This window comes from Leptodactylus fuscus, chromosome 5 (assembly GCF_031893055.1).
Source record: "Leptodactylus fuscus isolate aLepFus1 chromosome 5, aLepFus1.hap2, whole genome shotgun sequence".
Classification (NCBI taxonomy): domain Eukaryota; kingdom Metazoa; phylum Chordata; class Amphibia; order Anura; family Leptodactylidae; genus Leptodactylus; species Leptodactylus fuscus.
In genome coordinates, this window is record NC_134269.1 from 92,257,390 (window position 1) to 92,279,641 (window position 22,252).

General features: G+C 42.1%; 1 protein-coding gene across 2 annotated transcripts; it reads left to right on the forward strand.

Moving 5' to 3' along the window:
• The first annotated feature begins 35 nt into the window (after positions 1-35).
• Positions 36-21,527, forward strand: UBL7 (ubiquitin like 7). 2 transcript variants are annotated; one of them, XM_075273720.1, is made up of 12 exons: positions 36-76; positions 11,804-12,167; positions 13,823-14,029; positions 14,115-14,234; positions 16,264-16,346; positions 17,420-17,504; positions 17,703-17,760; positions 18,576-18,706; positions 19,928-19,977; positions 20,079-20,246; positions 20,673-20,795; positions 21,246-21,527. In XM_075273720.1, the coding sequence occupies exons 3-12, from the start codon at positions 13,849-13,851 to the stop codon at positions 21,381-21,383; spliced, it is 1,137 nt and encodes a 378-aa protein (XP_075129821.1). In that variant the 5' UTR covers positions 36-76; positions 11,804-12,167; positions 13,823-13,848; the 3' UTR covers positions 21,384-21,527. The 2 variants fall into 2 exon arrangements, with proteins under 2 accessions (XP_075129821.1, XP_075129820.1); XM_075273719.1 differs by lacking the exon at positions 36-76 and adding an exon at positions 1,078-1,204.
• Positions 21,528-22,252: the final 725 nt, after the last annotated feature.

Genomic DNA, 22,252 nt, shown 5'->3' on the forward strand with positions numbered 1-22,252 from the left:
ATATCATCAGGGTATTTAGTTAGTCAACTCCATCAGACCAGATCTGGATCAGAAGAGGAGCAGTACCCCTTTGTTGGTGAGGACATTTGATGCCACTTTAGATGGAAGGTGGAAAAACAGGTAGTACCTAGACACCATCTGCAATGGAGGGTACATTACATGCTGCTGATGAAGAGGGGGATAGTTGGAGCCCCAGACTGTTCTTCTAACTGTGCTGCCCTCTCAAATTATCTTTCCTCGATTGTCAGAGCTACCTGACAATGAACATGACAATATGCGTGTGTGAGGGATGTAGAATTGGGTACAGCTTGGAAGGGAACTTGAGCATGACTGAGGAAGACCTTGACTTATTAACATCAGGTTCAGTATTCACATTATCCACAGTAACCTGTTCCCAAGGAGGCTTAAAATATCCTATAATCTGTCCTTAGGAAGGCTTAAAATATCAAACAGTATATATTTAACTTGTCCGTTAAGCCAGAGATCCAGTAGAGAGTCTGCTATTTAAGTTCCCAGTCTTCCTGACCTTTGGGTCATACAGCAGCGCATCACTCAATGAGTAGCTGAGCAGTGGTTCTGTGCTCAGAGTATCATCACTCAACCACTGGTTGCTATGCGGGCAAAGGTCAGGAAGACTGGGGGCCCAATAGGAGACTCTACAGGATCCCTGGCTTAACGGATAGGTTTGATATTTTAAGCCTCCATTAGGGTTAAAAAAAAAATAAAAAAAAAAATTTGGGAGACCCCTTTTAGTAATATGGTTACTAATATGATGTGCCTGGTATTACTAACTTAGTACCTCCATATTTGTTACATTAACAATACTAATGGTAAAACAATGGAAACTGAAGTTCAATGTTTCCAAATATAAAATAAAGCTCATGAGGAGAAGAAATACTCTATCCAAATGTAAGAAACTTTGTAAAATATCTTATTTAAGAGTTATGTTTCTTTCTCCATTGATCAATCTGAGTTACTTTATATATAGATTTCTGTGGAGGGTTGAGAGGGGGGGCTGCTGGGAAATAAATATCAAATACCTGCAGCTGCTATTCTGAGTCCTCTGAGTCAGGGAGCTCTTTCGACGTTGCTGTGTTTCAAGTTAAAACTTTGCCGCTGCACAGAAAGTGGCAGAAAATCAATTAACAACCCCCTCCTCTACTCTCCATAGACTAGACTTGTGTAACTGATACACGTACAAAAGGTAAGTCTAATAAGTGGAAAAGGAAATGCATTTCTTTCATAAGATACATTATAAAGTTTCTAATGTACTATTCATTTATGAAAAGTGGTTTTATAAATGGGGGTGTGCTTTATTTTGTTGATAACAGAAATAAATTAGTACCACTTCTATTATTGAAGAATTTTCCTACACCTGCCTGAAACTTTTGCACTACATGTTACCCAGGACTTCAGAAGAGGGGGATGTAAGGGCACTGATGTAAGGGCTTCAAAATGTAGGGCAGCTAAGTAGTAGGGAAAGCTGTTGTGGATGCAAGTGTGTCACTTCAAATACCTGTAGTGCTGGGAGTCAGAGGGGTGGGAATCCACCGCTCAAGAACCAAGTCTCAAAGTCATGTGAAATGCAGAACATTTTCCAGGGCATCCAGACAGCGTTAACCACAGTCTGACTAGCCAAAGTGGCTGCTCCAAACTCCTCCATGCATCTAATATGGTTCAAAACCTCCATCAACATAGCTTTAGATGGGGCCTCCATCGACTTCCAGAACTGAGGTATGACTTGCAGAGTGGCTAGCAAGAAATAGACCTGATTTGAAATGATTGACAGTACATCTTGTTCAGGCGTGGGTGCACTGGTGGTCAACACATAGTATTATGTAATAGAAAGACATCTTTCCATTGGACAGTGACCCAGAGGCATCTCTACCAAATATGGAGCATAGTGCCTTCGCTTGCTTGCAGTGCCAGTGGTAAACCTGATGCAGTTTATCAGAGGTCCTGTACCAATTTGTCAAAATTTTATAATTAAGCTCCTGCAACCTAGTAGGGGTAGAGATCTTATGCATCAGGCTATGATCCCTGCCCCATTGACCAGCAGACAGGGTCCTACCCAACTTGTAGACAGGCTCAATGGAAGTATAACACGGGGTCCTCATCTCCTCTGTAAGCATCAGGCCATATATCAGAGAGATTGAGTGTGAGGGTCCATAAGAAGTCATGCAAAGGGTCTCATATGGCCGAAGAGGTAAAGTCAAGTCAAAGGGTCAAGTGACCTAACATAGCTCCTTATTTGTAAGTAATGAAGCCACTTCTCCTGTCGAGGACCCAGTTCGTAAATGCGGGTAAACGCTTCAACCTCTCTGAAGTCAATACACCACAAAGGGTTACAATGGAGTTAACTTGGGGTAGATGAGTGGGTTGAAGGTGTGGGAGAGGGAAGGGAGCTATCTATTAGGGGTCTGAGTGGCCCCAGGACAGATACAAGATTTGCTTTAGAGGCAAATCTCTAAAGATTGCAGGGTTCGTAGGAAAGGGGAGAGGCATCAAAAATGCACCGTGTCTGAAGCCGAGAGTGGTCCAGCTCCATTTCCATCATGAGCAGTGATGAAATAGGTCTAACATGTAAGTACATATATACATTCTATAATACAACCAGAAAATGGGGTGGCCCATCCTGCCATACACGTTGCTCAGTGACTCCTCTTTTACACCGTCAACGCTGACAAGGCACATATATTAATAGCCAAAATTTTAAATGACAATTACGCCTCTTCCACACCCATGTTGTGTGAGATGCTTTGGGATCACCCTGATGCTATCGCTATGGCGTTCCAAGACTACTATGCTAAATTATATAACCTTCCCTCACGGGACCCTCCAGGCCCCCCACTCCAACCTGCAAGAACTAAGTGATTATCTGGATACAAAACATTTACCCTCGCTCTCTTCCCCTGCCCTGGACTCCCACAATGCTCCAATCACTGATGAGGAGCTGGCAGGAGTACTGAAGGACCTTTCTAGTGGAAAAGCTCCTGGACCTGGCAAATTTACATATTTATATTATAAAACCTTTCAAGCTGACCTCATCCCATATACAGTATATTTGTCCACTTTAAGTCCTTTCTCTATGGAAACCCCATCCCACAGACAATGCTTCATTCCTACATCACCATAGTACTTAAACCCAATAAAGAATTGCAAACATGCTCTAAATACCGACATAATTGTCTTATGTAAATTCAGACCTTAAATTATTTACAAAAAAATTATAACGAATCGACCTAATACTTGGCCTCCATCCCTTGTTCATAAGGACTAGGTGGGTTTCGTTCCCTGCCGTCAGGGGGTAGACAACATCAGAAGGGCAATGGACTTGATTGATGCAGTGAACCACTCTGCTACACCTACTCTCTTCCTTAGCCTGGATGCCGAAAGAGCCTTTGCCCCTCTAGATTGATCTTTTATGATTGCTATCCTGGAAAAGTATGGTTCCTCATGGGCCTTCCTAACAGCTGTTAGAGCACACTTTTCCTTCCCCCTGGCAACTGTAAAACTCCCCCCACACACCCTCAGCATCTTTCCCCATACGCAATGGTACAGGCCAGGGCTGCCCTATCTATCCTCTTATCTTTGCCCTTTGTTTTGAGCCCTTGGTGCCTAAGATACGCTTGAATCCCAATATTACAGGAGTTAGTGTTCAGGATAGAGTTTAAAATCAGTCTTTTTGCAGATAATGTACTCCTTACGTTCACTAACCCTCATACTAGCGTGCCATATCTCATACGTATACTAAGTCAGGACTATAGTAGTCGCCTGGGCTATAAAGTGAACTCTTCAAAGACAGAAGCCGTCCTCTTAAACATTCCACACGCCTTTGTCACGCTACTCAGTCAAAATTTTGATTTTCATTGGAGGGAATGCTTGCTTTGATACTTAGGGATCCAGTTGTCTTCCTCCTACACTTCCCTTTATGTGGTAAACTATCTGCGACTGGTGCATGACCTTGAGTCATTGCTAGATAAATGGTACCCTTTGCACATATCCTAAACTGGGTGCATAATGGTGGTCAAAATGACCCCGCTCTTGAAGCTTTTATATTTTTTGAAACCTTCCTGGTATCTTCCTGGAGTATCTGACTGCAACCCTCAACAACACAGTTGAGGCCTTCCAATCCATTTGGCCTCTGTGGGACAACTACTGTATCTTGTAAGGACTATAATGACAACTTCTCCCCTTCACCCCCGTGTCCCTTCCCTGTTCTACCCTATATGTCTATTTCCTTGGCCTTTCATGGTCTGTTACTTATTCCTCTAGTTCTTTCTTTGTTGAGCACTGTTCTTTGCATTCCTTTATTTTATGCTGACAGTTTTATTGTCCTACTTTTTTTCTTGAAAATCTTAATAAAAATGATAGTTTGTACATGTCAGATGATACACATGGATTAGTGTATCTGTTCCGGTTTTTTCCCCCGAGCATTACCTATTCAGGTCTGTTTTCATGGATCCAAGCCACCCATTAAAATCTATGGACCAATGCATAATGGATGTAAAACAAAAGCTAAAAAGAGGACACTCAGATCAGATATAAAACGTACACAGTTTTGTACATTAGACCCAGGATAATATAAAGGGAATTTTCAGGTCTGTGGGCCATTTTAGATAATGATGACATCTTTATTATCAGGTAGGGTATGGACCCTGCACCATTCAGCTGTTCCTGGTAGTCTCTGGTGCCAGAACCTATACAGCGGATATAGCCAGGGGCGTAACTTGAGGGGGTGCAGAGGATGCAGTCGCATCGGGGCCCAGGAGCCTTAGAGGGGCCATAAACACTGGCACCTGAATTGAAATTGCAGCTGCCATCTGGCCCATAAACCAAGGAGATCCACAGATTACCCTAACCACACTAAGGCTGATTAAACTCCTTAGCACCCGTAACTATCACTGTCAAGAATTCATTGTAGGGATGAGGTAGGGGGCTCACAAGACTTTAGTTAATATAAGAGAACACTAAATGGATTATGTGTTTTTTCTAACATTTCTCTGTTTCTGTTGAACCAAATTTTAATAACTCTCTGTGCCTCCCATAATTCACATTTACTCAGTGTATTTTGTTTTATCCATATGCACCTCATCATTGGAATTTGGGGGTTATTAATGTGAGGAACATGTGGTTAATTAACATTACAATGGGGGGCTCTTGGGATTATTAAATTAGTAACTCTATGTGCCTATACATATAGTGAGTCCTTGTATGTCCCATAAGGACCTGCATAAGCCTTTCAGATATTTACCTGACAGTAGAACCAGATTATTGGACTTTACAAAACGTGGTTGACAACCATAGGCAAAGGCCCCACTTATGGGCACTGTAGGAAAAACCATGGCGGAAACACATTGCGGTTTTTCCCCACAAAGCTTTTCCCAGAAAGTCTGTGGATTTTCTGCTTCAATTATACCTATAGGGGAACCTCCAGTGTTTCCATAGGTATAATTGACATGCTGCAATTTCCAAAAACGTGACGGTTTTGGAAGTCGCAACATTTCCGCTGCACATATTTTTCTGCAATGTGTGGATTGGATTCACTAGAACACTGCAGTTCGGTGTTTATGCCATGTAGGGCCGCAGTCTTAAAGGGAATGGGGCACCAGAAAATGGCAAATCTTCAAAGCAACTTTTTATGATAAACATAAAGGATTTTTTAATAACTATCTTTGATTTTTGTTAGTATTATATCTCGATCACTCAGCCTAAAAGACTAACTTGTTTTTGTTTGCAAAATTCACTTCACTTTTATCACAGACAAGGCAGCCAGAATTCCAATAGAATATAACACTTCTATAGATAACACCACAACACTTATCATTGTATCCACTCCTAAAAATAGGTGATGTCACAACTTATGTACACCCTCTCACCAGTGGCGTAACTAGGAATGGCGGGGCCCCGTGGTGAACTTTTGACATGGGCCCCCCTCCTGACTGACACTGAAGACCCCGACCGACTGCCCCCCCCCTGCAATCCTGCTCGCTCTATTACGCCCCATAGTGGCCCATGCACACAGTATTATGCCCCATAGTGGCCCCTGCACACGGTATTATGCCCTATAGTGGCCCCAGCACACAGTATTATGCCCCACCCATGAACAATTATTATACTCGGGGGGTCTTTTCAGACCCCAGAGTATAATAATCGGAGACTGAGGGGGGATAAAAACATAAAAAACACTGTCACTTACCTATCCCCGGCTCCACTGCAATCCTTGGTGGTGTAGGCCATCTTTAATGACGTCAGGATGTCACATGTCCCAGGACGCAGGTCCCGGTCAAGTGACGTCATGGACATCACACAACTAGGTCCGATGCCTCTACTTACGGAGAGGTAAGTAACTGTGTTACTGAAAAGTCTGAAAAGACCTGAGTATAATAATAGTGATTGTGGGGCCCGTGGTGTCGCTTACCGATCCTGGCCCCTGTCAGGATCAGTAAGTAGATAGGGCCCGTTACCGGTTGGAGTAACTCCAGCTGGTAACGGCCTATTAAGAAAAGAAAAAAACGCAGGGGTTACCCCTGCTAACCCGGTAGTTACGCCACTGCCTCTCACTTCACCTAACATGTCTAGAAAGTTCTATACTGTTGCCTGGGGCTTCTAAAGGGAGTCTACGACCTCCAGGGGAGGATCCGGGCTACAACTATGTGTATGAGTGAGACTGCGGAGAGAGCGGCGGGGGAGCGACGGAAGGTGAGTGTGTTTTTTTTGTGTTAAACATTAAGGTGGAACATAATGTAGAGGGCCCATGAAACTGGGGGCAGTTGGGGGGGGAAGAACGGCATGACACTGGGGCAGATGAAGGGGGGAAAGAACGGCATGACAATGGGGCAGATGAAGGGGAGGGAGAACGGCATGACACTGGGGCAGATAAGGGGGGGGGAATGGCATGACAGTGGGGCAGATGAAGGGGGGAGAACGGCATGACACTGGGGCAGATGAAGGGGGGAGAACGGCATAACAATGGGGCAGATGAAGGGAGGAAAGAACGGCATAATGTAGGGGGCCCATAAAACTGGGGGAAGTTGGGGGGAGAAGAACGGCATGACACTGGGCAGATGAAGGGGGGAAAGAACGGCATGACAATGGGGCAGATGAAGGGGAGGGAGAACGGCATGACACTGGGGCAGATAAGGGGGGGAATGGCATGACAGAGGGGCAGATGAAGGGGGGAGAACGGCATGACACTGGGGCAGATGAAGTGGGGGAGAACGGCATGACACTGGGGAAGATGAAGGGGGGGAGAACGGCATGACACTGGGGCAGATGAAGGGGGTTAGAACGGCATGACACTGGGGCAGATGAAGGGGGGAGAACGGCATGACACTGGGGCATATGAAGGGGGGAGAACGGCATGACACTGGGGCAGATGAAGGGGGGGAGAACGGCATGACACTGGGGCAGATGAAGGGGGCAGAACGGCATGACACTGGGGCAGATGAAGGGGGAGGGAGAACGGCATGACACTGGGGCAGATGAAGGGAGAGGGAGAACAGCATGACACTGGGGCAGAGACGGGGGGGCCATGAAACTGTGGGTAGATGAAGGTGGGAGGGAGAACAGCATGACACTGGGGCAGATGAAGGGGGGAGAATGGCATGAAACTGGGCAGAAACGGGGGCACATCAAACTGGGGACAGAGGTGGAGGGGGGGACATGAAACTAGGGGCAGATGAAGGGTGTATATGAAACTGGGGGAGAGATGGAGGGGGGACATATAATTTACGGGTGACTGTAGGAGGATTATACTGTGTGGGAGCGCATGAAAAATGAATGAGAATGGTTCAACATTAAAGTGGGCAGAGCCAAGTTTGCCGTGGCGCGCATAGCACATTTTGTCCCTCTTTCTAATCTTCAAAAGTTGGGAGGTATGGGTTAGAAAGGTGTCCAGCTGTGAGCGCTGGTGAGCGTTTTGTGCTCTCTGCCGCAAAACCGTTTTTTGCAGTACTCTGTGTCCGGTTTTTAAAAAAACGGTTTTGCGGCGGAGAGCATAAAACGCTCACCGACGCTCACGGCCGGACCCGATCTGACAGCTTTCCGTCTTCTGCATGACTTCGGGCGTTAGTGTGAACCTAGCGTCACTAGTTAAAAAAACGCATCAAAAAACACATTTTTAGGGCTAATTTTTTCAAAAAATCCGGGGGGGGGGGGCCGCCAAAGTCAATTGCCCAGGGCCCCGCAAAGTCTGGATCCGCCACTGACGACCTCCCTCAACAATATTCAAATGCCACCGCTAGATAAGCCACTTGTAAATTTGGAGAAAAACAACTTTAAAATCTCTTGAAAAAAAAAAGTTAGTGCATTGGGGGCCTTCACCCCTACAAGTGCTGCTCTTGCTGCTCAAGTAGACAGGGTGATTTCAAAGAAGTGGGAGGATCAATTCTCATTGCACAGGGTGGTGCAGGCAGGAGGTGGTCTAAGTGTCAAGAGCAGTTCACCAACTAACTCAAAATCATAAGACTTGAAACTTTGTGGTTCTCAAAATCTACAAAAGTGACATACATAACAAATGTTGTCTGTAATGTGATGACATGGAACATGGAGGTGGTAGACTGGTGGACATCCTTTAACAGAGCAGAGGAGATGGCAGCCATCGTAATCATGTATATACCATAGAGTAAAGAAATCTACAATCACAAAATATAACCAGATTAGAAATAAGTGATATATGTATTTTTATCGTTACATTATGTTACTGTATATTGATATATTCATTTTAATATTTGAGGTTTAGATTTTTATTTTCTTATGGACCAAAAGGTTTTATTTCCTACCAGCTCAAGCATATGCCAAAGTGTATAGTGATTTGTGGCACTTGTAGTGCCTGCAGGTCTGCTTTTAAGGCTGAGTTCACACAGGGTATTTTGGTCAGGATTTTGAGGCCATATCCACCTCAAAATCCTGACCAAAAAGTTGGCTCCTATTGAAATCAATCGGTCAGTTCTTTTTTTCCGGGAGCCATTTGTTCCAGCTCCCGGAAAAAAGAACGGACATGCTCATTCTTCAGGCAGATTGTGCCTCGTGAATCCGCCTGAAGACACTCCCAGCTAGGCCCATTCATTTGGGACTAATCTGGATCGCAGTGCTGCGACTGGATGCCGTTGCACTGTACCAGCATCCAGTTGTGGCTGCCCCGCATTTTGGACCAGAACCTGAGGCGGCCTCCGCGTCAAATTCCGATCCAACATACTCTGTCTGAACTCAGCCTAAGGGTAATAGCTTCAAATTACACCATGTAAGGGTATGTTCACATATTAGCATTTCGTGTGTGAACACTTCCGCGCAGATAGCTGCAATGGGATGCCAATGCACTGCACCAGCATCCAGTCGCAGCATTTTGCTCCGGATTAGGCCCAAAAAATGGGCTTAATGAGGAGGGAGCTTCGCACCATGGACGCCGTGGCTGAGTCAGCCACGGAATCCGCAGCAAGATAGGGCAGCTCGCTTCTTTTTTCCGCTACTAGCCAGTTACACCTCAAAATCCACTGCTAAAAAACTCAGTGTGAACATACCCTAATTGCTCATAGCTTTGAATAAAGCTACAGTTTGGGCCCACAGGATTCTTTGGGTTTTGTATTTGGCTATATGGCTTAATGTATAATAAAATATGTTAGCAGTTTGGGCAAGTAGTAGTTTGTTAGGCTATCCAGTTGATTTTTGTGTTGGGTTAACATGTTAATAATACCTCTTAAAGCTAAGGCCACATGTAGAAAATACAGCAAAAAAAAGTGCTGAGGTAAAGAATGTGGTGGAAACTCATCGTATTTTTTTCATTGCAATTTTGTTGAGATTTCCTCTGAGGACTTTCTGTCCCTATTATATCTATATGGAAAACGCCAGCCAAACACAAGCGATTTTGAGAATGCAGCTTTTCTGCTGCAGATTTTTTTCTGCAATGTGTGGATGGGATTAGCCAGAATCCTATCCATTTTGTAGGTACATTTTGTAGGTAGGCACATCATTTTCACAATAAGGGTCTTCAGCCTAAAGTAGTATTCCAGTCACAGCAGGTTACCACCTATCAATAGGAAAGAGGATAACGTTATGATCAGTGGGGGTCCAACCGCTCAAACAGGGTTCTCTAATTCTGATAGCATATACTGCACATTTACAGATTGTGCCAACAATAGTGATTAATTAATGGGAGACCTTCATGTTAGTATTTTCCTCATTCACACTTGTCAAATTTTATTACGATTTCTAACCCCTTCTTCCCCAATGAGAGAAGCAAAATAATATTTCACATTTTCTAAAAGGCTTTAGGAGTGTTCAGATTTTCAGAGACTGTTTACATTAGCATACTGCATGATTAATAATGAATATGCATAGTATGCTAATTAAAAAATTAATTTCTATGACAAGCATTTCATTTTGAAGCACTTCTGTATCCAAATGATTATGAATTGTAGAATGCATTGAAATGTAGAGTATTATGAGGTGCTCAAAATTGAAAATGTCTATCTGATGATCAACCACATGGTTTGGAGGGCGGCTTAAGGCTGTTCAGTATCCTTTAGCTGCTGAAATATCAAACAATAAAAGATTTGCAGAACCAAATTGACACAACATACTGAACAAAAGCATGTCAATGTTTACTTCAAAGTGAATCTCATAACTTCCTTCATACATATCTTCAGTTGATGAGTCTCCCATCAAATAAGTTACAGGGTCTTTATACGGCAAGCTCTGCTCATGCCGAGCCGTACACGGGGGCACTTCCCATTCACTTCAATGGGACTGCTCGCAGTGAAAGAAGCAGCCCATTCCTTTCTATGGGAAGCGCTCGCATGCTGGCTCCCATAGAAATGAATGGGAAGTGTTCGGCAGCCCTGCTGTAACGCCGGCGTGTACGGCTGTGATACACGCTGGTGTTACGTAGTGTGAATGTTTGGCCATTAAGTTTTCATTCTGATGAACTATACACAGGATAGGCCATTAGTATGTGATCCATGAGGGTCCGACACCTGGACCCCACAGAAATCAGCTGTTCTAGGCAACGGAAGCTACTGCAGTGGACAGGGAGCATATACACGCTGCTCCTATTCAAGTAATAAGAGCGGCATTAGTCATTGTAAATATGTCAGGCCAAAGCATCCCTTTCTGCCTAAAGGGACGTTCACACTATCACCGCTGTCCGCCCCAAACCCCGGGAAAACTGGACAGGGGACGGCCAGTTTTTAAAGGTAACCGCTGGTATCCGTATGCGGTCTCTCCGCCTGGAATTGTTTTTTTTTTAATTGCACAGACACAAAGTCATACATGCAGGACTTTGTACCTGTGCCTAACCTATGTCTTCTTTGTTTGTTACACTTGTTTCTTTATAAAAGCAACATAAAAACTTTGGAAAAAAAATTTGGGACCACCTAGTGTGCAAAAACCACCTAGTGTGCATAAACGGTTTCCAGGTAGAGAGGCCGCATACGGATAACGGTGGTTACCTTTAAAAACCCATTCAAATGAATGGGTTTTAAAGCTGACCTCCCTGTCCAGTTTCCCTGGGAGTTTAGGTTGGAAACCCAGGGCGAACAGCGGCGGTAGTGTGAACGCCCCTAAGTTTCTATCTAAAAGAGGCTGTGCAGCAAAGATGTGACAACTACTCCCAATTACATTAGTTTTCAGGTATAGAACAAATAGTGAATCCCCCATTTTAGGCACTGGAGTCTGCGAGCTTTAGGCAGAGACAGAGAGAACTGGGTACATGTTACACTGCTAGATTTTTATGGAAGTCTCTTGAACATTTCAGGAAAGTTGAAAAGCAATCTCTAATTGATATGTCTGCATTTTTGCCATTCAGGATATCCGAAAAGCAGGGTGACAGCCTTTTTCAATATAAATGTCTAGGACAAGTGAATATTGACAACTGATTTTTGGACGGAAGTGATGAAACCTGTTTATTTATACAATCATCTATTTATGAGCCTTCTTGACGGACCCTCTATCAAATGACACCGTCGCCCTTTTTCCAAGAGACAACAAGCTACTAAAACCGCTAGGCATCTGAAAAAGAGAACTGCAGCGCCTCTAGTGGTAAAGTCTTTACAAGATCGTGACGTCATTGCTCTGCGCCTTCTCATGGAGTGATGGGACATGTAGTTTTGTTCGCAGCTATATTGTACAGTCACTTCCGAGTGGACTGTAAACAAAGGCATCATCAACAGGTATGTTCATGCAGGGACCCTCAACTGGCGAGCCGCGGCCGACAGCTGCCCAGACCCCTGCTTCACGGCCCTCTCAGTATGATAGCCGCCCGGAGTACAGTCATTTCCCTGATGCCTCACCATGATGGCAGCCAGTTGTCCCCGCTGCCTGGATTGCAGAGTGCTCTTGTCTAGGCCTTGTGGGACACTGGTTGGGGGATGATATTTTATCACCCACCCTCTTTTAATGTTAATTGTTTGGGGGGGGGGGGGGCAGTAATGGGGCGTTATACAGTGTGTATGGTAGATGTGACCCCCCCACACACACACACACAGTATAATTCCACATTACTGCCCCCACACAGTATATACTCTCTTTAATGCCACCTGCTCAGTGTAATGCCACCGTAGTGCTCTCCCCACTTAGTGTAATGACATGTTAGTGTCCCCCAACATAGTGTAATGCCCCACACAGCATGACACTGCTTAGTGCACCTGTACATAGTATAAGGCCACATAAATACCCCCCCCACACACACACACAAACACAGTTTAACTGCTCTTTAAAGCCCCCCACAAAGTATAATCGTTTGTGCGGGCAGTGCACGGCAAGCACATGGTCCCAATTTTAGTCTATGAGGCTCGTGTGCTTGAACTGCACAGCACTTGCAGTTGCGCTTCTGTTCCGTCCGTAGGGGTCCTCATGTGGACTCTTACGGACGGAACACATCAGCATATGTGAACCAAGCCTAAGGACAATTTTTGATACACGCTAACTTCAACCACCACAATCCTCACACTTAAAGGGGTATTCCCATGAAAATAACTATTTTTAAATTTGTAGATAGTTAAAAGTTTAACATTTGCAGATATAAGTAATTAAACATTTTTCAGAGCTTAAAAGATTTTCTTTAAGTATCTTGTTGTCTTGATCGGTTGCCAGTGGATACAACCATGAATGCAGGAACTTTCTATGGTCAGAAAATCTGCCATGATTTCCTCATTGTGGCTGGGATATCTCCTCATACATGTAGTGTCCCTGTCTGATAACCCAGCTACAATAAGAAAATCTTAGCTGAGTTCTTCACAAGTCCTAGACCAGGGGTAGGGAACCTTCGGCTCTCCAGCTGCTGTGAAACTACAACTCCCAGCATGCTCCATTCACTTCCATGGGAGTTCCAAGAACAGCAGAGCAAGTATGCATGCTGGGAGTTGTAGTTTTGCAACAGCTGGAGAGCCGTACGTTCCCTACCCCTGTCCTAGACTATAGAAAGTCTCTGCATTTGTGGTCATATCCATTGGCAACCAATCAAGATAACAGACTGTCACCACTAAGATGGTTAGAGGAAATCTTTAAAACTCTGCAGAATTTTTAACTACTTATAAGTGCAAAAAAAATGTTACACTTTTAATTATCTACAAGTATAGATATGGTTATGTTCATGGGAATACCCCTTTAAGCTGCAACCCCTGAAATGCCTCTAAACACCATGGGACCTTTTGCAGTTTGGTTACTGGCATTTTTCAGGCATAACTGGGATTGTTGTCATAAATTTGAAATATTGTGGTTTCTGAGGCAACAGGAGCTGAGTTTATAGACTTTTACCATATTGTTCTTCCATCTATGTTTCAGTGACCTTTAGACCTTTTTTCCCCCCTCTTCTTTTTCTCATTAGCCTCGGTATCAGAATCCACAGCAGCCATGTCTGAGCTCCATATATGTGTCCAGCTGGCAGATCAGCCTCTCTCACCTAAATCCATTGTCCGCCTTCCTGTAAATTCCAATGGTGATGGGGATTCCACTTGTGGCCACAGAGTGTCTGTTGTCAAACAGTTGATCATTGCCACATTGCCGGAGTCACTTCCTGATCCAGAGTTGATAGGTGAGTAGTGTACATCATATACACCTGTACACAGTTAGAAGTTGCCCCACTACTGACCCCTGTTATCTTCCTTATGTCTGAACAGATCTGGTCCATTGTGGTCGACGTCTCAGAGATGATCAGACTTTGGAGTTTTATGGAGTGCAGTCAGGGAGCACCGTCCATATTCTGCGCAGAGCATGGCCAGAGCCCCCTCCTCGGCCTGGTGAGTGATAGGCCTATTTACTATTGATATTTTGCAATTATAATATCCACAGTGAATTGAAGATAGAAATGTATTAGGCATGTTGCAATATTTATTGTCGTGCTCCTTCATGTGGTAGACAGGTGGATGTCTATTTTTGTGTTTTGTATTTAATGAAAAGCTGCTTTACATATTTTCTTGCATATAAAAAAAAAATACAAATTTAAGTTTCTAAAATATATTAAAAAGTAAAATGTGAAAGGTTATTTATCCTTCCTCCTCCGCTAGTCACTGAAGAATATAAACTGATTTATCTGATCAATGGAGGTCAGACCGCCAAGTCCCCCAGAGAACAGTAGACCAAAAGTCTCCCTGAAGCTTTCTTGTGAATGTAGCGCCAATGCTTTTGCTTAACTGTCGCTCCATTCACATCTATGGGACTGCAATATTTGGCAGCATCTGCAGCGCCATAATAGTAAATGCAGGGCAGTTCACTCAAGCACACTGGTCCTCCATTCACAACGAGGCTTTAGGGGAACTTTCGATCTATCATTCTCAGGATCGCTGGGGGTTGGGCCCCAACGATTGGACACTTATCCCTTGTCGTGTGGATAAGCCGTAACTGTCTTTAATGGACCAACCACTTTATGTCCTGCTGCAGATCCTCTATCAGAGTGGTTGTCCACAATCCAGCGATCTATTCCATGAAGGCTTTCTCCTCCAGCCACTGACTATGATCGACAGTTCTTCACTGTTGTCAATAGTTAGGTAATAGGACAAGGAAGCCTGCAGGATTTTTATGACTGTAAAAGATCAAACTCCTGCAAAAATTGCACATTGTAAAACCAAAGTGAATTTCTGTAAACCGATCTTCAGTTGCAGCATTAGCACAGCAGCACATTACATTCTGACATGTGTATCCACAATATAAGGTGTAACCAATTTCTTCAAGTCTCAGCATTTTTATTCCTTGCATTTTTCACAATTTCCTGTTAGCTTTGATGAGAAGAAACACAGCAGGGAAAACAAAATGCAAAATTTCAACTGCAAGTCCCCAATAGAGAAAATGCATTTCTGAATGCTTGTACAGGAGTATAAAAATATAGCTGCTTTCCTCAAAAAAATAGTATTACACTTATCTGTAGCTTATCTATGGCATTACAACTCATTCTTATTCACTTTAATTAAGCTTAGCTGAGTTAGCTGACAAACCCAGTGGATGGGTGTGATGCTCTATATGGAAGACAGCAGTATTCTAATTTTAATACTGCAATCCCCTTTAAGAGGAACCTGCTGGTTGTTGGAAGGTTATGCATCTATTTAACAAGGAGATTTTTCTCCAGTCTTTTCAGGTTTAAAGGGGCTCTATCACTGGGAAAAGTCATTTTTAACTAATCACATGCTTGCATAGGCTTTAGAAAGTCTACTTCACACTTACCTTTAGTATGTAGATTGCCTCAGTGGTTTCTGAATAAGTCTGTTTTTATTCATAAGCTAATGAGCCTCCAGCCAGCTCAGGAAGTTCCCAGCAGCCTCCTCTCTCCTATTATCTTCTATGTGTGTGAGGCAAACAGGAAGCTGAGTCATCATCATCAGCAGCAGTAGCCTGTGCATAGGAAACAACAGGAGAGGAGTGCACGATGTATCGTGCACCAGTCTAATTAGCATATGAATAAAAACGGACTCATTCAGAAACCACTGAGGCAATCTACATACTAAAGGTAGGTGTGGAATAGACTTTCTAAAGGCTATGCAAAGATGTGATTAGTTATAAATGACTTTTCTTAGTGATAGAGCCCCTTTAAAAGCTGCACTAGAGTCCCATACATTTTGCCCTGACTGTAAAACGCTGTGATTTTTCCTGCAGCATTTCCACTGCGGGCAAATCTTGGCGTTTACACCATGTGAGGTCCCAGCCTCATGGAGGTAAACAATGATCACAATGTCAGAGGATTTCCCTCAAATCTATGTGCATGAATCTATTACAACAAATATTGAAGTCTTATTTTTAGAAGTACATGTTCTTGTATTTTGATTTTGTTCACCTTAGAACCTGTGGATAAAATTGCTGCTAGTCGTGAGTTCCGAGCCCTGCATACAGCACTGCATACTAGCTCTACCTACCGTGATGCAGTAAGTATCATCTGTACATTAAAATGGCAGAGAAGAATGCGATCTGGGTAACTGTGCAGAAACTATGTCTTACCACACCCTTTTATACAGTTGTTCATAGAATAGTAAATTTAGGAATGGGAACTAAATGAGAAAATGACGACTATGCTTGTGCTGCAATGTGTCTAGCAATGATAAATTATTACATTGAAAAAACAAAGGAATTGCAAAAGTGTGTGCTTTACTGTGCATTTTAGCATACTTTTTAACCAGTGCGTGTTAGTGTATTTTCACCACATGGTCATTCCAAATTATTCTGAAATGCATAAAAAGACAAAAAAAACACCCAAACTGTAGAAAACTTGCAAATCAGAGACTCCAGAATAATGAAGACCAGAATACACTTTAAATTATTTTCATATTACATGATACTTGGTTTACATGAGCCTTCCATGTCTTTACATTGATGGCTGCAATGTGTAAACATAGGGGTCAGTACACCCAGGACTCAACAGCACTGTGGCCCCTTCACTGCAGTACCTGGTACAGCAACAGAAGGGACTGCAGTGCTGTTTCCTCCTTATGCTATTTGCTGGGGTCATGGGGGTGGACCTTCAATGTAAAATCAAAGAAATTTTTTTTTACAGTGGGGAGAATTTATTAAGACTAGCTTATCTTCTTAATATTGTGAGTGCTTGTGGAAGATTAGCCTGAATTATTAAGAGGATTTGGTCTCTTAATAATTCTGGTATACCACAGAAAGCCCCAATTGTTAGAATTTACATCTATGCTGGGTAGGGACTGGTGTAGATTTCTGGTATAACTCATTCCAGTTTTCTGGCATGCGTTAAAGTAAATTTGTTGGTCTGAAGCATCTCCAATCCAATCCCCAACCTGCTCCTCTCCTTTTTCTTAAAAGTGATGTGCAGGTCAAAATTCTGGTGCAAAACATGTACATATTTCAATACAGAGAAGATCTTCTATCTAAAAAAGAAAAAAAAAGCCATGCATCATAAGCTGAATATAATTGCATGCCTGGTTTTATATTTAATGTCACCTAATTTAAGCACTAAGCCTTTGTCTTTGTCATTTAGGTATTCAAGTTACTTGGCAGCCGAGAATCCTTGGAGCAGATTGTGGTGGCAACTCCTGGGCTCAGCTCTGATCCTGTAGCCATGGGTAAGTTCGCTATTGAGAGTTTACAAAATCATTACCTCTTGTTGGATGACACAGACGCCAGACCACTTATTTGTTCGTTATGATGAGATCTGTGGCAGGAATATTAGTAGGTAGCAACATGGGTATATGAAACTACAGAAGAAATATATACAGTACATAAGTAAGCATCCTGATCAAATCCTTTAATTGTCTTCCCAGGAGTTCTGCAGGATAAAGACCTCTTCACAGTGTTCACAGACCCCAGCATGTTGGACACGTAAGTGTTGATATTACACATAAAGCTTAGGGAATTATCATTTTCATTTGTGAAGCACTGGACATGCTGAAAATAAATTCTATAGACACACAATGTCACTAACCAGTCCTGCAACAGCATATAAGGTGTTTAGAATTGACTTTGCTGATGATAGACTACCCTTAATTTTAGCTCTGCAAAAGAACGGAAGAAACTAAAACCCATAAAGACTGGATAATTTTAGTAAGGAAAATGTGTGATACATGTCATACTTAGGGAGTGGGAAAGGGACTCTATGTTTGGACCTCCCCAAACAGATTTACATATTTTGGTATTGCAATGTGTAACATGGCAAGGTAAATTGCAGCATGTCAATTATACCTACAGAAATGCTGGTGGTTTCCCCACAGATATAATTGTAACAGTCCACGGAGGAAAACTCCATGAACTTTCTGTCAAAAGCTCTGCGTTGCCACTGCGTTTTTTTCCGCAGCGCTTTTTTGCTACGGGACTTCCCGTGTGGCCTTTGCCTTAGACCGGAAATGACATGTGTTCATGTGATCTTTTAGTAGTCATGAATCCTGAATAGCACATGACCACTTAGGCTGAGCAGTCACAAATGATGGGTTATGGTTTTGTATTGTTTTCTTTTTTTCCTTCTTCCATGGGTTTATCTGTTATTAAGAGCCAGAAAATACATTTAATCTCTAAAGTAGAAAATTGGAAAAAAATGTTTTGAAAAAATGTTAGTTTTATTTTTGTTTGTCAAGATTGTACATTTGAAGTATAAAGTGAGCATTTAGTTTGAAAACAACATTATACGCTAACTTTTCCAGACTGGTGTCCTCTCATCCTGCCCTAGTCAATGCTATAATACTGATCTTACATTCGGTGACTGGAAGTTCTTCGCTCCCTCCAACAGATGGCGCTGCCCACACAGTTCCTCCTGCAACCTTACATATGCCAGGTTAGAACATAAATACAATAGTAAGATAGACCCTGATTATTATGTTTAGAACTATGTATATTTCTTTGGCAATTTGTTCCTTTTGTTATTGATGCTATTGGCAAGCAAATGTTTAATTTTTTTCATAATGAAAAGTTCTGCAATTTTTTTTTATACACTTTCTGTATTTTGTATTGGTTTTTTTTTTGTATTAATGGATATCTTATACTAGTACAGACCTGTATCGCTGTAATTTACCTTAATGCCTATCAAACTGGGCTCTGCACATCAATTTCTACATATATATGCTTTTAGGATACCGTGATGACGGTAGGGTTAAAGTTCATATCATGTTGGTTTATGTATCAGATAAGTATAAAACCTCTATCCTGTTATTTATAGTCGGTGATGCCAGGATGCTACTGTTACCATAATGCCGGATGGTCGCTCCCTCCTCATTTCTGGAGCTGTAGCTAATTGCTATTTGCCACGTCCTCTGTGGGCGGGGCTATAGGTGGAGCTTGATGATATCAGTAAATGGGCAGTGTCCTTGTCCCTACCTGGCCTGTTCGAGATGGCAGAGGATAGGCTTTTATAATGCAATGGCTGACTTGGACTAGAATGGCCCACTGGATTAGACGCACCACCATGGTGGGAGTGGCTAACCCTATATACAGGTGCTGCACAGGCTGCGGCGTGTAACACATAACTATTCTGCTGACCCCCCTATGGATGTTCATTTGTGCCAATGTTGAAATACAACACATACAATAGATAGCCTACTAAGTCTCTAAAATGGGTCCCCTGATGAAATGTTTACATTGAAACATGTAGAGAAAGTTAGTAGGGCTTTCTGCTGTCCCATTGATTTTGGTGGCTATACATGTGCGATCTCTCACTGCCCTAATCCAATTGGGACTGTTGTTTGGAGTAACTGAGTACAATATACCACCTTATATCTATCTGCTTCACATATTTTTGCTAGTATTATTGATTCAAATGAGTGGTTCTTAATTTTTAATAAATAAACTAAAATAGCCTCCCTATTAAGTTTGGTATCCACTTATTGATTGTCTGTGATAGTAATTTATGTCAAGGCATGCATTTCGTCATAGATTAGGTACAGATTCTACCAGAACATGGAAAATGCTGGTCTTGGTAAATTCCCTGCCCTTATGTTTCATTTCTTTTCAGTTGTTCAGCTGTTTTTCTGCTGACAATCACTTTTGTGTGTTCTATTAGGTGGGTTCCTATTCGATGGCTTGTCAGATGAAGAGGATGAATATCCCCAGGTGAGGTGAACAGATACTGGAATAGAGGTATATAACTGATTAGATTATATTTCTGATATATATAATACATTTTCTGTCACATTCACTTTCTTTTGTAAAAGACCTCTCGTTCAGGATCCTCTAGTAGCACATCTGGTCCCCGCCCAGCTTCACTTGGATATACTGGAGCCTCAGGTCCTCGTCCTATCACACAGAGTGAACTAGCTACAGCTTTGGCTCTTGCAAGTACTCCAGAGAGCAGCTCTCACACACCTACACCTGGAACACAGGTCAGAAAAACCTTTTTAGGCTATGGCCACATATAGCAGGCTACAGCAAAAAAGTAAGGTGGGAAAAACAGCGGCGGCAATGCATCACGGTTTTTCCCACAGCGCTTTTTACAGAAATTCCACAGAGGTTACCTTTCCTTTCTGCTTCATTTATACCTATAGGGAAATCTCTGGCGTTTCTGTAGGTATAATTGACAAGCTGTGATTTGCAAAACCACAACAGTTTTGGAAATCACAATGTCTCTGCTGCGCATATTTTCCCGCTATGTGTGAATGGGCTTCTTCCATACTGTGGTGTTTACACCACGTGGGGCCCTGGCCTTACACAACATTTATATCGATGCTACTTCTTAGCATAAATGAAATTTTAGAATGAAATATTTTGGAATGCTGCATTACTAAATATTATTGTTATTTATTCTTTAGGGTCATTCTTCAGGAACATCGCCCATGTCCTCTAGCGTGCAGTCAGGAACACCCATCACAAATGACTTGTTCAGCCAAGCTTTGCAACATGCACTACAAGCTTCTAGCCAAGCAACGCAGCAGGTGAGTTACCCAATGCAAATTGATGGGATAACAATGCAGTCCCTGTAACAGACTTATTAATTTAGATTAGACTTTCAGTGCACTAATAGTGACATCACGTACCTGGCAGGACTAGACTGCGTTTGAAGGTTCAGGGGAACAATGGGACACATGTAGAATAAATTGTATAAAAACTAAAATTAGGAATAGCCATATTACAAAAACTTGACCTTAAACTACAGACATAGCAGCCATTAAAGAATGTTCATTACACTATTTGCATACTGTGGCATATTAAGAAATATCTGTAATGCAAAGTGAATGAAATAACACAAAGTAAACATATATATATATATATATATATATATATATATATATATATATATATATATATATGTGTGTGTGTGTGTTTGAATACACTATGCACTTTTTTGTGATTATAGTAAATTGTTTTTCCTCTTTGTCTTCTAGAATCAGTGGCAGCCTCAGCTACAACAGTTGCGGGATATGGGGATCCGTGATGAAGAGCTGAGTCTACGGGCATTACAGGCCACTGGAGGAGATATCCAGGCTGCTCTGGAGCTTATCTTTGCTGGGGGTGCTTTATAGTTTTGCTTTTATTCTGAGCTAGCATGGCAACATTATATTCTATAACTGTTTCAAAATGTATGGAATTTGCTGCAAATCAATTTGGTTTGTAAATCCAGAGACATATTTATTGTATCACTTCTCTAAACACAGAATTTTGCTGTGAATTTCTTTGCAAAAATTATATAGATAATGTGTTATATTAAATGTATTAAACTTTTTTTTTTAAACACATTGGTGCACATTATGTCTACTTATATGCTACTTATGTCTTACTTATATGCTACATTAAAAATACATTTAAAAAAATCATGGAGACTGCACCAGACAAAGGCCAATTTTCTACTGGTGTAATACTGTCCATGTTTGTGGTGTGATGACCTGAAGTGTGTGCATGTGTGTACAAAATATCCTGTGGATACAATAATGTCTGATAAAAGAGAACCACCATAAATGAGTACTACAATCCTCTGATAATGGTGTATGTTAGTGAAATTATTAAGAATGAAAAACCTGCAAGATTCTATTGGTGTTTTAGTCATGTGATGTGAAAAGGAAGAAGGTCCTTTATGTGGAAACCTGTGGTGCTATATTTGCTTTTGTGAATATGTTGAGAAAGGTAGTTCCTAGAGAGCTTAAACCCAATCTAAAATCTTAGGAAACACCTGTTTTATTTATTGATGTGCTAATTGGTCCAATCATTTGACCGTTCATAAAGAACAGACAAAGGAAATACAGTTTTATATAATATATAGTGTGAAAGAAATACTTATTTAATCCCTTGCTGATTTTGTAAGTTTGCCCACTAACAAAGACATGACCAGTCTATAATTTTAAGGATAGGTTAATTTTTACAGTGAGGGATAGCATATCAAAAATAAAATCCAGAA

Coding starts and splice junctions, on each gene's coding strand:
- UBL7 (XM_075273720.1), top strand. CDS start 13,849: ATGTCTGAGCTCCATATATGTGTCCAGCTGGCAGATCAGCCTCTCTCA. Junction 16,347..17,419: donor GCTCTACCTACCGTGATGCA/GTAAGTATCATC, acceptor TTTGTCATTTAG/GTATTCAAGTTACTTGGCAG. Junction 17,505..17,702: donor CTCTGATCCTGTAGCCATGG/GTAAGTTCGCTA, acceptor TTGTCTTCCCAG/GAGTTCTGCAGGATAAAGAC.